Raw genomic sequence first — 15,227 nt, 5'->3', positions numbered from 1 at the left:
GATCATTCAGCTCAGTAGCCTGTACCTGCCTTCTCTCCATACCCCCTGATCCCTTTAGCAAAAAGGGCCACATCTAACTCCCTCTTAAATATAGCCAATGAACTGGCCTCAACTACCTTCTGTGGCAGAGAATTCCACAGACTCACCACTCTCTGTGTGAAGAAATGTTTTCTCATCTCGGTCCTAAAAAACTTCCCCCTTATCCTTAAGCTGTGACCCCTGGTTCTGGACTCCCCCAACATCGGGAACAATCTTCCCGCATCTAGCCTCTCCAACCCCTTAAGAATTTTATATGTTTCTATAAGATCCCCCCTCAGTCTTCTAAATTCCAGCGAGTACAAGCCCAGTCTATCTAGTCTTTCCTCATATGTAAGTCCCGCCATCCCAGGGATCAATCTGGTGAACCTTCTCTGTACTCCCTCTAAGGCAAGAACGTCTTTCCTCAGGTTAGGAGACCAAAACTGCACACAATACTCCAGGTGCAGTCTCACCAAGGCCCTGTACAACTGCAGCAGAACCTCCCTGCTCCTAAACTCAAATCCTCTTGCTATGAATGCCAACATACCATTCGCTTTCTTCACTGCCTGCTGCACCTGCATGCTTGCTTTCAATGACTGGTGCACCATGACACCCAGGTCACGTTGCATCTCCCCTTCTCCCAATCGGTCACCATTCAGGTAATACTCTGCTTTCCTGTTCTTGCCGCCAAAGTGGATAACCTCACATTTATCCACATTATATTGCATCTGCCATGCATTTGCCCACTCGCCTAATCTATCCAAGTCACTCTGCAGCCTCCTAGCATCCTCCTCGCAGCTAACACTGCCACCCAGCTTCGTGTCATCCGCAAACTTAGAGATGTTAATAATAATAATAATAATAATATATTTATTTTATATAGCGCCTTAACACATGCACAAAGCGCTTTACAAATACAATTAACATAGAAACAAACAGACAAACAGACAAACTATCCTGACGGAAAAGCGGCGAATAATCAACGCCAGCGTCCTCTCACGTCAGGGTCCGGCAGTAGACATTAAAGAACACAAGACACACAGATACAATTTTTTACACAAAACAGCCATCACAGTGATTGCTCTAGGCATACCCTCACTGTGATGGAAGGCAAAGTCTTATCTCCTCCTCGTTCTTCTCCCGTGGCGCCACGAGGCGATCGAGGCTCCCAACCCCTTGAAGCCCCCACCGGGCGATGGAAAGTCCCAGGGTCGAGCCGAGCCGAGCAGGCCGATGAAAGTTCTGAGCCCCCACCGGGCGATGGAAAATGCCGCGGCCGAGCCACGCAGGGCGATGAGAGTCCTGAGCCCCCACCGGGCGATGTAAAGTGCTGCGGCCGAGCCACGCAGGGTGATGAAGGGCCTGCGGGCGGGTTGATCGTGCCTCGCGCTTCGGGGCGGTCGAAGCTGCTGCGGCTGGAGCTCCCAAAAGCCGGTCGCCAGCCAGGGACCTGCGAACTCCAGATGTTGCGGTCTGCAGGGCCCACGGCCGAAGCCTCCGAGAAGGTAAGTCCAGGCCCTGCGACCGGAGTCTTCGAGGTCGATCCCAGCTGGAGGCCGCCGACTCCATGATGTTAGGCCGTAGCGCGAACGGAGATACGACACGGTAAAGGTCGCATCTCCGTTGAGGAGGAGATTTTAAAAAAGGTTTCCCCCAACCCCCCCACCACCCCCCTACATACACAGAATTAAAAATAAAACAAAACGTACATTTAACATCAACATTGACTAAAAAACACAAAAAAAAACAGAGAGACTGCCGGTGAGCCGCAGCTGCAGAACACAGCCACGCCCCTTGTTGCATTCAATTCCCTCGTCCAAATCATTAATATACACTGTAAATAACTGGGGTCCCAGCACTGAGCCTTGCGGTACCCCACTAGTCACTGCCTGCCATTCCGAAAAGGACCCGTTTATTCCTACTCTTTGCTTCCTGTCCGCCAACCAATTTTCTATCCACCTCAACACTGAACCCTCAATACCGTGTGCTTTAAGTTTGTACACCAATCTCCTATGTGGGACCTTGTCGAAGGCCTTCTGAAAGTCCAGATATAACACATCGACTGGTTCTCCCTTATCCACTCTACTAGTTACATCCTCGAAAAATTCTATAAGATTCGTCAGACATGATTTGCCTTTGGTAAATCCATGCTGACTTTGTCCGATGATTTCACCACTTTCCAAATGTAATGCTATCACATCTTTAATAACTGACTCTAGCATTTTCCCCACTACCGATGTTAGGCTAACTGGTCTATAATTCCCCGTTTTCTCTCTCCCTCCCTTTTTAAAAAGTGGGATTACATTAGCTACCCTCCAGTCCTCAGGAACTACTCCAGAATCTAAAGAGTTTTGAAAAATTATCACTAATGCATCCACTATTTCTGAGGCTACTTCCTTAAGCACTCTGGGATGCAGCCTATCTGGCCCTGGGGATTTATCTGCCTTTAATCCATTTAATTTACCTAACACCACTTCCCGACTAACCTGGATTTCCCTCAGTTCCTCCATCTCTTTAGACCCCCGGTCCCCCGCTATTTCCGGCAGACGGTTTATGTCTTCCTTAGTGAAGACAGAACCAAAGTATTTGTTCAATTGGTCTGCCATCTCCTTGTTCCCTATGATCAATTCACCTGTTTCCGATTCACTACATTTGCCTTAACTAATCTTTTTCTCTTGACATATCTATAAAAGCTTTTGTAGTCTGTTTTTATGTTCCTTGCCAGTTTTCCCTCATAATCTATTTTCCCTTTCCTAATTAAGCCCTTTGTCCTCCTCTGCTGGACTCTGAATTTCTCCCAGTCCTCTGAGTAACTCAGCATGTCCTTGGCATGCTACTTTTTCTGGCTAATCTGTATGCTTCATCTTTTGTTTTAATACTATCCTTGATTTCCCTTGTTAGCCACGGATGCACTACCTTTCCTGGTTTGTTCTTTTGCCAAACTGGGATGAACACTTGTTGTAGTTCATCCATGCGACCTTTAAATGCCTTCCATTGCATGTCCACCGTCAACCCCTTCAGCATCAATCGCCAGTTTATCTTGGACAATTCACGCCTCATACCCTCCAGAAAGCTCCATATGGAGGTCAGCCATGGGACTTGCCCCTCAGATGTGTTGGCATCAGTCAATCAGCATGTCCCAGATCTCCAGCACAAGCCTGAAACTTATTTGTAGGTACGACCTGCAGATGCTGGTTTAAACCGAAGATAGACACAAAATGCTGGAGTAACTCAGCGGGACAGGCAGCATCTCTGGAGAGAAGGAATGGGTGACGTTTCGGATCGAGATCCTTCTTTAGACTAGTCAAGGGAAACAAGAGATATGGATAGTGATGTAGAGAGAACTAGAACAAATTAATGAAAGATTTGCACAAAAGTAACGATGTTAAAGGAAACAGGCCATTGTTAGCTGTTTGCTAGGTGAGAACGAGAACCTGGTGCGACTTGGGTGGGGGAGGGATGGCGAGAGGGAATGCAGGGGTTACTTGATGTTAGAGAAATCTCTAATGGTATGAATATTGATTTCTCTAACTTCATGTAACCCATTTATGCTGCAATTGTTAAAATTGCAGCATAACAAACCTTGTTTTCAGGATTAACTGCTTTAGAAATGGAATTAAGGCAATTTCGCTCCTCAAGCCTGTTCTACATATTTCTCTACATCACTGTTTATATCTCTCGTTTCCCTTTCCCCTGACTAGTCTGAAGAAGGGTCTCGACCCGAAACGTCACCCATTCCTTCCCTATTTGTCTGGCAGCCTGATGAAGGGTTTCAGTCCGATACGCCAACTATTCCTTTTCTCCAGAGATGCTGCTTGACCTGCCGAGTTACTCCAGCATTTTGTGTCTATATACCAATACAGCAGCCTGATTCATTCCACGATGCCTCATGACAATAATATAATAATAATAATAAGCATTTATTTTATATAGCGCCTTTCCAGAAGCTCAAAGCGCTTTACAAAAACAATCATAACATAAAAACAAACAGACAAACTATCCTAACGGAGAAGCGGCGAATAAACAACGCCAGCGTCCTCTCACGTCAGGGTCCGGCAGTAGACAACAAAAAGCACAGGACACACAGATACAATTTTTACACAAACAGCCATCAGAGTGATTGCTCCAGGCACACCCTCACTGTGATGGAAGGCAAAGAAAAGTCTTTTCTCCTTCTCATTCTTCTCCCGTGGTGCCACAAGGTGATCGAGGCTCCCAACTTTTTGAAGCCCCCACCGGGCGATGGAAAGTCCCAGGGCCAAGCCGAGCAGGCCGATGAAGGTCCTGAGCCCCCACCGGGCGATGGAAAGTGCCGCGGCCAGGCCACGCAGGGCGATGAAGGGCCTGCGAGCGGGTCGATCGTACCTCGCGCTTCAGGGCGGTCGAAGCTGCTACGGCTGGAGCTCCCAAAAACCGGTCGCCAGCCAGGGACCTGCGAGCTCCCGATTTTGTGGTCTGCAGGGCCCACGGCCGAAGCCTCCGAGATGGTAAGTCCAGGCCCTGCGACCGGAGTCTTCAAGGTCGATCCCAGCTGGAGGCCGCCGACTCCACGATGTTAGGCCGTAGCGCGAACGGAGATACGACACGGTAAAGGTCGTTGATCTCTAGCAGAGGCTGAGGGAAAACAGCACAATGCATTAGCTTCGACATGTGTATCTTTTAATGTGAAACAAAAATGCCTCCAATAATACACCAAAATGAAATAAAATACCTCATTGTCATGTCTTTTCACCCATGGGAATGTTACCTCTCTCTTAACAGTCTAAGAACTTGAGTAGTCCTTGAAGTTAAGGTTTTATGAAAAAGAATCATGCAGGCCTGAATATTAGCCTTTCTTCTGCAGTAATCATTTCTTAGTGGGGTTGAGGGAGAGGAAAGAACATAGAACAGTGAAGCACAAGATCAGGCCTTTCGGCCCACAATATCTGTGCTGAACATGATGGCAAGACCATCAGTTAACTATCTGCACATAATCCTTAGTTTGGCAACTGTAGTGTATCTCAATGGTCATAGAGTTACTGAGTATACATTGCCTCCAAACTGGAGCAGAACAAACAATATTGAGGCAAAGGAGAAGAAATATATATCAGTAAATATTCTTAAAATTTGGACATGACTATCACTGGTGATTAAGAAGGATGAAGTCACAGAAAAATAACTTTTCAAATGGTTTTTAACAATGAATGCATTGGGGATCCACCATGATCTGTAGTGCAAGCTCTCTTTTAAGGGCAGCACGTAACTGCTAAGTTGTATTAACCTAATGTGCGTGAGACTTGCTTTTGGTTAGGAATCTGTCACAGTCAGGGTGCCTGAAGACAAATAATTCTCTGCAGACAGGATTCAGCTTGCAATAAGCCTATGCAAAAATGCAAGAAATAACCTATTGTTACAAGACCCCAAAGGTATAAGTAAGGTCAACTGCTTTGCACAGATGCAGTTTCTTATGTGGCATTCTAACCAGTTTTATTATTTTGCACTGCCCTGCTAAAAGGGAATGGATTCACTTTTATGAAGCAACCTCGGCAAAAATTGCAGCATAACAAACCTTGTTTTCAGGATTAACTGCTTCAGAAATGGAATTAAGGCAATTTCGCTCCTCAAGCCTGTTCTACTATTTAATGAGATTATAAACGCTGGTCTTCCAACTCCCTGTACTTGCCTTTGATTATAACCTGCAAACCTTTTGACTATCAATCGCAAATTTTAAATTTACAATTGACCAAACATCAGAAGTGTTCCAAACCTCTGCCACCTTTTGTGGAAATATTTCTCAACAAGTCTAGAAAGACATGACTCTAAGTTTAGATCACGTTACTGGACCCAATTCTAGTTTGTTTTTGGTTCCATAATGCCTAGAAAACTTCAAACAAATCACTTTGCAGTCTTCCAATTATGTAACATAGTTTGCGTAATGACTTTAAAAAAATGTAACTCTTGACCATATATCCTTCTGGTAAATCTGTGCTGACTTCTCTCCAAAGCCACCTTGCTAGAGTTGGTCCCAACTCTGTTCACTGCATTGCAAGATTGGTCAATGGCTTATTAAAGCTGTAGCCACGTGGAAGTTTTCTCTGGGGCTTTGAGGCTGAAGGGAGACCTGTTAAAATAATGAGGCATAGATCGGGTACACAATCAGAGTATTTATCTTACGGTGGAAATGGCAAACCTAAGAGCATAGCTTTAAGGATAGAGTGGGAATGTTTAAAGGAGATGTCCGGGACAAGTTTTTTTTTACACAGAGAGTGGTACGTGCCTGGAACTCGCTTCCAAGGGTGATGGTGAAAGCAGATACAATAGTCGCGTTGAAAAGGCTTTTACTTAGGTTTTTACTTTTAGTTTTAGAAATGCAGCATGGAAACAGCCCACCGAGTCCATGCCAACTATCAATTGCCTGTTCACACTAATTCTACGCTATCCCACTTTCTCATCCACTCCTTACACTCTATGGGTAATTTACAGAGGGCAATTAACCTACAAATCTGTACGTCTTTGGGAAGTGGGAGGAAACCGGAGTACCTGGAGGAAACCTAAACTGTCACAGGGAGAATATGCAAACTCCATACATGCAGCACCTGTGGTCAGTATTGAGCCCAGGTCTCTGGCGCTGTGAAGTAGTAGCTCTACTGCTGTGCCACTGTGCCATCTTATGAAGGAGTAACTCTAACAGCTGTGCCACTGAGCTGCCATGTGTGGATATGCAGGGAATGGAGGAATATGGATTATATGCAGGCAAAAAGAACTAGTTTAACTTGGCATCATGCTTGGCACAGATGTTGTGGGCTGAAGGGCCTGTTCCATTCTAAAACATGGTGCATGGTGGTGGCACAGCACAGATCCTTGTGGCAAACAAATACTACAACAACCTGCATTATTGTAACATACTTTAAGGCATGTAAACCATCCAAAGAATTTTACAGGAATGTTTTCATGAAAACCCAGAGGTGATAGAGGCATGGAGGAGGATATTGGCACCGAATGAGGCAGGGCGGAAGAAGTAAGGTAGATACAAGGTCCAAAATTCACCATGAGGTCAAATACAACTCCAGTCTTAAATACGTCTGTTGCAGTTTCAGACAGATGATGGGGTGGAAAATGGCTATAGTGGTTGGGAGATTGTTTGTTCTGAGGGGGAGGGAATAAACACGAGAAGGTGGCAAGAGAGGCACAGGAGGGAGGGAAGGAAGGGGGAGGGAGAGAAGGGATTGGAGAGAAGGGGGGAGCAAAGGGGGGAAGAGAAAGGGAAAGGGGGAAGGAATAGGGGAAGGGAAAGGGGAAGGGAAGGGAAAGGGGGAAGGGAAAGGGGGAAGGGAAAGGGGAGAGAGAGGGGGGTGTGAAGGGTGGGGAATTAAAGGGAGGAGTGAAGGGGTGGAGAGAAGAGGCAGATAAAAGTGGAATGACTATGGGAGGGGAAATTGTGGTGGGGGTAAAGAGATCAAGGATTGATTTGGTGCAAATGGTGAAAAGACATGTGGACCAGGGATAGTTTCATTACTGTCATCCAGTTTTTACCTCAAGGCAATGATGTTGATGTAAAATCAAAAATGGCATTAATTCTATCAGTTGGCGTCCTGGATCATTATTCTTTCTCCATCTCTTGTTGCTCAGTTAATAACCTAAATAAATCAAAAATTTGTCTTTGTAAGTTCAACTTTCGTTGATCGTTTCTTATGAATGACGTTATCAAGTATCAAGATACTTAATCCCAACATGGCCAGCCCCCTGGCCTCATCGAGAATATATTTTTGAGATGACTATTGTGAACAAAAAAATAATTATTATCTTTCTGACAGGGACAGAGCTATTTAAAACTACTCTCAAAAAGTGCTGTGCCTTCAGTGTAGAAATGTGGTGTTGATGGAGGCAGAGTGGTTAAATTATGCGGTTAGCACTCCAGAGGCCTAGACTAACCCATCCAAAGGCCCATGTTCAAATCCCGCCATGGCAACTGTGGAATTTAACTGCGGTTGCTGGATGCCACAGTTCAAAAGCAATTAGAAAGGGGGACATATCTTGCCCTTCCAGTGAATAGCCAGATTCAAAGCAATGAGCAAATAAAATTCTTGCACATTATATGGAAACATAGAAAAATAGGTGTAGGAATAGGCCATCGGCCCTACGAGCCAGCACCGCCATTCAATATAATCATGGCTGATCATCTAAAATCAATACCCCTTCCTGCTTTTTTCCCCCATATCCCTTGATTCCTTTAACCCTAAAACCTAATATGCATAGTCATTCCAACTATTTAAATAATCTCATTAGAATTCAAGCAAGCTCTTCTAGTGTGACTGCTGCTTTACAAATCCGTGTTGAATTGTTTTGATCAGCTGAAAATTCTCATGTGTCCACCTTAATTATAGACTCCAATTGCTTACTGGCAACAGACGCTATGGGTCTATGACTTCCTCCTCTTAATTTCCTTAAATGGTGGAGTGACAGGTACATTCACTTAAATTTTTTATCAAGTAAAAGAATTGAGGTAACTTTAGAATATAGGATTCTAGAGCATATGCTTTAAAGAGCATATCCTTTAAAAACCCGAGATGGAATGCATTTTGTCCTGAGGATTTAGCTTTCTTTAGCACCATTATTTTGTCACTACTTTTATCTGGTTATATTCATTTTGACAGACTTCTGCCCTTGATTCAATATTAGTTTTCTTGGGATAGACGCAAAATGCTGGAGTAACTCTGCGGGCCAGGCAGCATCTTTGGAGAAAAGGAATAGGTGACATTTCGTGTTGAGACCCTTCTTCAGACTGAGAGTCGGGGGAGAGGGAAACTGGAGTTATGAGGAGGCACAAAGAACAAAAGAATGAAAGATTTTCTTGGGATTGCATTCACTTCCACTGTTATAAATACTAACCCTGTGTGATTATTCAACATGCCTGCCATCTTATTTTTATTAACAATATCACTGATTACCCCATTACCCCAAACGTCACCTATTCCTTCTCTCCCGAGATGCTGCCTGACCTGCTGAGTTACTCCAGCATTTTGTGAATAAATCGATTTGTACCAGCATCTGCAGTTATTTTCTTATATCACTGATTACCCCTGCCAGTTTCCTAATGTAATAAAAAATGTCAATTATGACATGTCTTTGTAGCTTTCTCAGACTTGAAAAGATTGCACTTGATTTTGTCATTTAGTTGCCAAGATCTGTGCTAATGTTTGCCCTTAGAATGTTTTCTTTTTAGTTTTACGGTCGTTCCTATGTCTAGCTGTCCAAATCTGCATTTTTGTTTAGTTAAGTAGAGCTCTTGTGCCTTTCAGGTATGTACAGGTTCCATATCTAAATTAATTTCAGAGTTCAGTTAAGAGTCAACCATATGAAATGGGTCTAGAGTCATATACAACCCAACTGCAAAGCTTGTATCCAAGTTCAATCCGGTGTTTGAAAGGAACAGTGACAACATTCCCACATATTGGTAAGGATTGAAAATGTCCTCTTTGATGGACATTAGTGAATTATTAAGCAATAGTCTAATGTGGCCAACCCCCTAGCTGTATGTTTTCACAGATAATCACTCTAAACACAAAAAATAATTATCTTCTCACATGAACTGGTCTATTTATCCCAACGTCCCATTGCTGTGTAGCAAGCTTGCTCGATCTTTGCGCTTATACATTCTACCATTTCACTGCCACTACGGTCTATATTTCTGCTATGGTCTTCAACCTTTTCTTTCTCCTTAATCTTACCCATTACTCGCTTACCTCTCTTATATCCGCATTGCTGAAATAATTTCACCCTCAATCATTCTTAATCGCCAAGGCTAATGAGTGCATTGTAAGTGCATAACATGAGATGCACAGCTTTTCAAGAGAATAGGATACAAGATACAACCCCTCATTTGAACCAGCTTTGAAAAAAGGTTTCATCTTTTAGGTTTCAGTTCTGATCAAAGCTCCACACCCAAAACATTCGGTTTTGCCTTTCAAAGTGGCTAGACCTGAATTTCTGCCACATTTTGCTTTTATTTCAATCTTTCCTTTTGATTTCTGCTGAATGTCTCAGGCCAGCATTCCCATTAGGTGCCTGCACCCGAGCATTTCCAACATAGATGATGAAAACCCCTCAATATTTGCAGTGCACTAAACATAACAGAAGGCAGAGATGGTTGTCGAAACACGCAGCAGAACACGGTTAAGGTGAGGGTCTTTCACACAATTTATCACACATGAGGCAGAGGAGGTGTACACTCCCCCAGGGCTTTAGGAGATAGCTCGCATTTATGGCTGAAGGTGATTCATTTATCAAAGCAACAAAAAAGTGTGATTTTAGAATATCTCTGAAAGATTCTGCTACAATTTGCAATGGTGGTAGTTTGAAGTCATTTTAGATCAAAAATATTTGAAAGATGCCTTGGTACACATTAAAACAACATGAGCTTTTTACCATGGTTTTAATGAACAGGAACCGGTCCGACTGTTTAAGAACATTTATATTTTAAACAGTTTGTATGCTTCAAATATCAAACATTGCAAATACTAAGTGTAAAATTTGATTAACTTTCCAGTTCCTACATTAGGTTAAATTTGACAGAGCTTTAAATATTGCAATGAAAATTTTCATTGTCAAATAGTATTCAAATATTATTGTTCTATTTAAAATCGGTAAGAGTTTTTGAGGAAATGATACATCAAATAAAGAATTTTCCAGATTTCATTACAATTACAGAAAATGAACACTGCATCTCTTACTTCTCTGACATATTGATCTTGGTTTATTATTGATTTACTGAAAATAAACTTTGTTTTGTGGACAATCCAGGCCAATCATACCATACAAAAGTACATCAGGTAGTGCAAAAGAGTAAATGACCAGATGAAACAAAGAGTGGTCCTTGTGTTGGCTGAATTCCCAAGGCAACGTGAAGTATAGATGGAGTTGATAGTTGGGTGGGTGGTTGATTCATGCAAAGGACTGGGCTGTGTTCACAACTCTCTGCAATTTCCTGCAGTCTTGGGCAGAGCAGTTGCCACACCAAGCTGTGATGCATCTGGATGGGATGCTTTCTGTGGTGCATCGGTAGAAATTGGTAAGTTGACTTGTTAAATTTCCTTAGCCTTCTGAAGAAGTAGAAGCTTTAGTGTGCTTTCTTGGTCACAGCATCAATGTGGTTGGATCAGGACAAATTGTTGGTGATATTTACACCTAGGAATTTGAAGTTCTCGACTATTTTCACTTCAGCACCATTGAACAGACCATCTCTTTTGCATTTTGGATATTGAGGAAGATGTTGTTTTGACATAATGTTACTGATCACTTTACTGCTATCCCCTTCCTGTACTCTCTATCACTATTGTTTGTGATCTGGCCTACAATGGCTCCGTCATCTGCAAACTTGTACATGGAATTACATCAGTATTTGACAGCACAGTTGTGAATGTACCGGGAGCAAGGGGCTGAGAATACAGTCTGGGGTCTCATTCATCTGAGAACTATATGGTACGATCCAAATAAATTGTAAATAATTCTAGAAACACCACACCGTTGACTCAGTTGTCTATTGACAGAACAAGCCTTTTTGATAATTCAGCAATGATTTTTATTTAGTGTCACTCAAAATCACAAACAGCAATTTTGCAGGTTATGTGCCAGTAACTTTGTCCCTTGGGGCTAGGCTGCACATTGCACCATCAACATCTATGGGGCAGGGGGGGGGGGGGGGTGGTTTACCAATAACCAGAAACATCAACCTTATCAGCCATGAATATGGTGCCATAAGAGGTCAGAGACAGTGGATCCTGTGGAGAGTAACTCGTGTGTTGATCTCCCAAAGCGTTTGCACTATCTACAAGACACGTCAGGAGTACAACGGAGCAGTCTATCAGGCTTTAAGATGTGGTGGCACAAACAGTACGACAGCCTTGGTTTTGAGAAATATGCCGTGCTCATTCCAAAGGCGAATGGTTAAACAGTCGGAAATGGCACTGGCTACAGAAAGGCAAGCATTGATATCTGTATCAGTGATGACACCTTAAGGTGGGGTCCTTCCTCAATGGTCATCAATCACAAGACTGGGGAGAACAAAGACCTAAGGTAGATCTAATTGAAAATGTCCTTCCATTTTCTTCAGAATGACGGTCATCCCAAAATGCACCTTCAGCAAAACAGTCCACTGATATTTGTTTGTCCATACTTTGTTTCCTAGCCTCTGATTCTATTTCTCTCCACCGGTAGATTTCTCTCAAATAGAACAATACTTTTCGCAGGTTTGGTGTGGTAGATGACTCCAAGCCACCGATATCATGCTCCCTTCAGAGTATAAGGTCAATCATAGTGGGTGAGAATAGGTGGTGGAGATGAGCAAATGCAGAGGTTGGAGGCTGAGGCACAATGTGAGCGAGAGTGGTGTAAAGGTGAGGGGGAGGCAGAAGCAAAAGCAACGAGCAACAGTGAAGGAGGGGTTTAGTGCGATTTGGAAAGCGAGAAGAGCTAATGGTGGCAACGATTCAAATGAGGGACATGCACTGTCCTCTTAAAATACCCACTGAGAACCTTGTCTATTTTGCATCCATCATTATTAGTAATTTCAGGTTCTCTGTTCCAACTCTTCTGTGTAATTACAGCAACATCTTAAACTGTAGACCTGAAAAATAGTTAACTATCCAGTGCTCCTTTACACATTGAACTGTCAGCAGTTCAGACAATGGCAAGGCTTTGTTACTCACCTCAAGCTGATTTGTAGACACAGCTGCTGGAATTCTCCTTCCTCCCTTTACATGGCTTAAAATATGGGATTTAGCATGACTATATTTCAATACACCATCAGATATATTTCAATATAGGCAACAGTTATTAACACTGGAGTAAACAATACAGAGTTGAAAGACTTTGAATAATTATAAGTGGATGCATTTGTGCCCAATAATTATAAACAAATCATGCTTATAAAGGGAAATGTGAATGATTATAGCGTTTGATTCTTGGGGATCATCAAATATAATTTAATTCCGATTTACTGGTTAAATATTTAGTGCGGATTTGACTGCTAACATTTCCCTACAAATTCATGTCCCACCAAATAATTCCTCCGATTTAGCCTTCCACATTAAACCCCAGAATTCTTTCATCAGTTTCTTTGTAAAATGAGCAAGATTTTATTGTCTGACAATTGTTTGAAGAAAATCGAATCAATTTTAATATATACCCACGTTTGATGTTGGCTGATGCATAATTCAGAGCAATTTATCGTTGCATAATCAGATTTCAATGCAGGATATGCTGAAGGCAACTATTCTCTTTTACAGTTAATATTCTTATCACTAGTCAGCCTTAACCTGCATATCATTGTACAGCGAGACTCTTGATCCAGACTGATGACAATCTAGAGAATAATAAATAACATTGTGTATTTTAAACAAAGAACCATTTTCCATCGCTGCTTTCCTTTCATCTTGATCGTTTGCCTTCTCTTCGTGTGCCAAACGACTGGAAAAATAGATCAGTAGATCCACCGTGATAATGTTTTCGAACAAATGCTTCACTCCACGCAATTATTCACACTTTTCCTGCGACTTTACGTGCAGCTTTCCATTTCGGTCTTCAACCCGCAATCCCATGCTATCAAGCATCGCATTATCTGCAACTCCCTGGCGTACCATCTGGGATATCACCTCTTGATTCTCTGTGTTCTGCTCAGTAAGGATTCGGATGGTAAAAACTGCCCACTGGCTCACAACTATGTTGCACAAAGTTAAGGAATAGTAGATTGATGCAGATTTGAAATTATTTAATTGATATATTGGTAACTCTATCATTGACTCAAAACACATTTTACAAATGGCAGTTCAGACTCAATGGACTCAATACAAAATCTCCAATTACCAAATCTTGTGGCTTATCAGACAAGATCACGTCCATTAATATCGAAAGGTGAGCAAGCAAACTTTTTTCTCTCTGCAAATTGTATGTGACAGCCTTATAAGAGACAAGGAACATTTTGGTGATCTGCAATATAATGGCGGCCCTTTGAATGGACCTGTTCATCACTGCATTCCTCATTTTGCATATGTATATTTCTTCTAGATGTGCGAATAAGTATTTCAAGATATGCATGCAGAAAGTCGAAGATGATTTATCGCGATTCACTGGACTATTAAGTAGATCCAAGTGATTCCACTGAATGTCTTTTCAGTGGAGGAATGGGAGAAAAAAACTTTAAATATAAAGAAATGTGTTATCAGATGGATGGGCTCATCTCAAACTAAAGATTATCTGAATATCCAGAACTTGTAACAGGTTTTAATTTTTGCTAATTAAATCATACAGGTACAAAGGATGAGTTTTCAAAATCCCTAATTGTTTCCCCAATGCTCTGTGTACCAGCTTCAATGAGATTGGGTCAAACTCAAGCTCTCACAGTAAGCCTCCGTAGAGGAATGCACTGAATGTAAATTTCCCCGGCGCTGTAAATTTCCCAGGTGTGGGACGAATAAAGGAATATATTATTATTATAAGAATTGCCTTGATGAGTTGATCACAGTACACTTCTGACATTTTTAACGCAGAAAGTCTGAGTTCTTCAGTTGTTCTGAACCACTGCACCTCAACATCAGAAATGTTTGGTTGATTTAAGGCTGAACAACAATTTGTTTTGGTATGGATTTCACGTCGATAATTATGTTGCACAATGAGTGAAGGGCAATAAAAGTGCCGCCCTTCTGCTAAGTCGGCCCTCTGAATTCCATGGTGCTTATTTTGATCAACGGCTGAAGATAGCTGGCACTGTGAATAATGCAAACAGCCCCAGAAAATGCAAAGTTACAATAGAAAGGAATGATATCTGATCTTCTCCAAGAAGCTCCAGAGATGGGAGAGTCAGGCATCCCCAACAACCACTAGCCTCTTAAGCACTATACAATACTAATCGATGAACCATGGACTGCGTTGGGTTGCACACAGGACTTCTGGCTTTTTTTTGCAGAAGTATTTGGGTGTTTAATTAATTTATTAGGTTTTGTTTATTATCTATGTGTATTGTGTTACAGACCAGTTATGCTGCTGCAAGTAAGAATTTATTTGTTCCGTTCTTGGTACACATATGACAATTATGTGTACCAAGGGCGGCACGGTGGCGCAGCGGTAGAGTTGCTGCCTTACAGCGAATGCAGCGCCAGAGACTCAGGTTCGATCCTGACTACGGGCGCCGTCTGTACGGAGTTTGTACGTTCTGCCCGTGACCTGCGTGGGTTTTC

The 15,227-nt window shown here is 42.4% G+C and overlaps 1 protein-coding gene across 2 annotated transcripts in view; it reads right to left on the bottom strand.

The window, feature by feature from the left end:
* Window positions 1-15,227, bottom strand: part of atxn10 (ataxin 10) — a 154,150-nt gene that overhangs the window by 27,093 nt on the left and 111,830 nt on the right. The window contains exon 11 of one of the 2 annotated variants that reach the window (XM_078416841.1): window positions 10,630-13,711. The exons of the other annotated variant lie outside the window; for it this stretch is intronic. Coding sequence (XP_078272967.1) covers window positions 13,527-13,711 — 185 coding nt within the window. The 3' untranslated portion in view covers window positions 10,630-13,526. Of the gene's footprint in view, window positions 1-10,629; window positions 13,712-15,227 lie in introns of those variants that run through there. 2 annotated transcript variants of the gene reach the window in all.

The sequence above is a fragment of the Rhinoraja longicauda genome, chromosome 20 (genome assembly GCF_053455715.1).
Source record: "Rhinoraja longicauda isolate Sanriku21f chromosome 20, sRhiLon1.1, whole genome shotgun sequence".
In the NCBI taxonomy this organism is placed as follows: Eukaryota; Metazoa; Chordata; class Chondrichthyes; order Rajiformes; family Arhynchobatidae; genus Rhinoraja; species Rhinoraja longicauda.
Note: the sequence above shows the minus strand (reverse complement) of the source record. Positions and strands in the feature narration are given on the sequence as shown.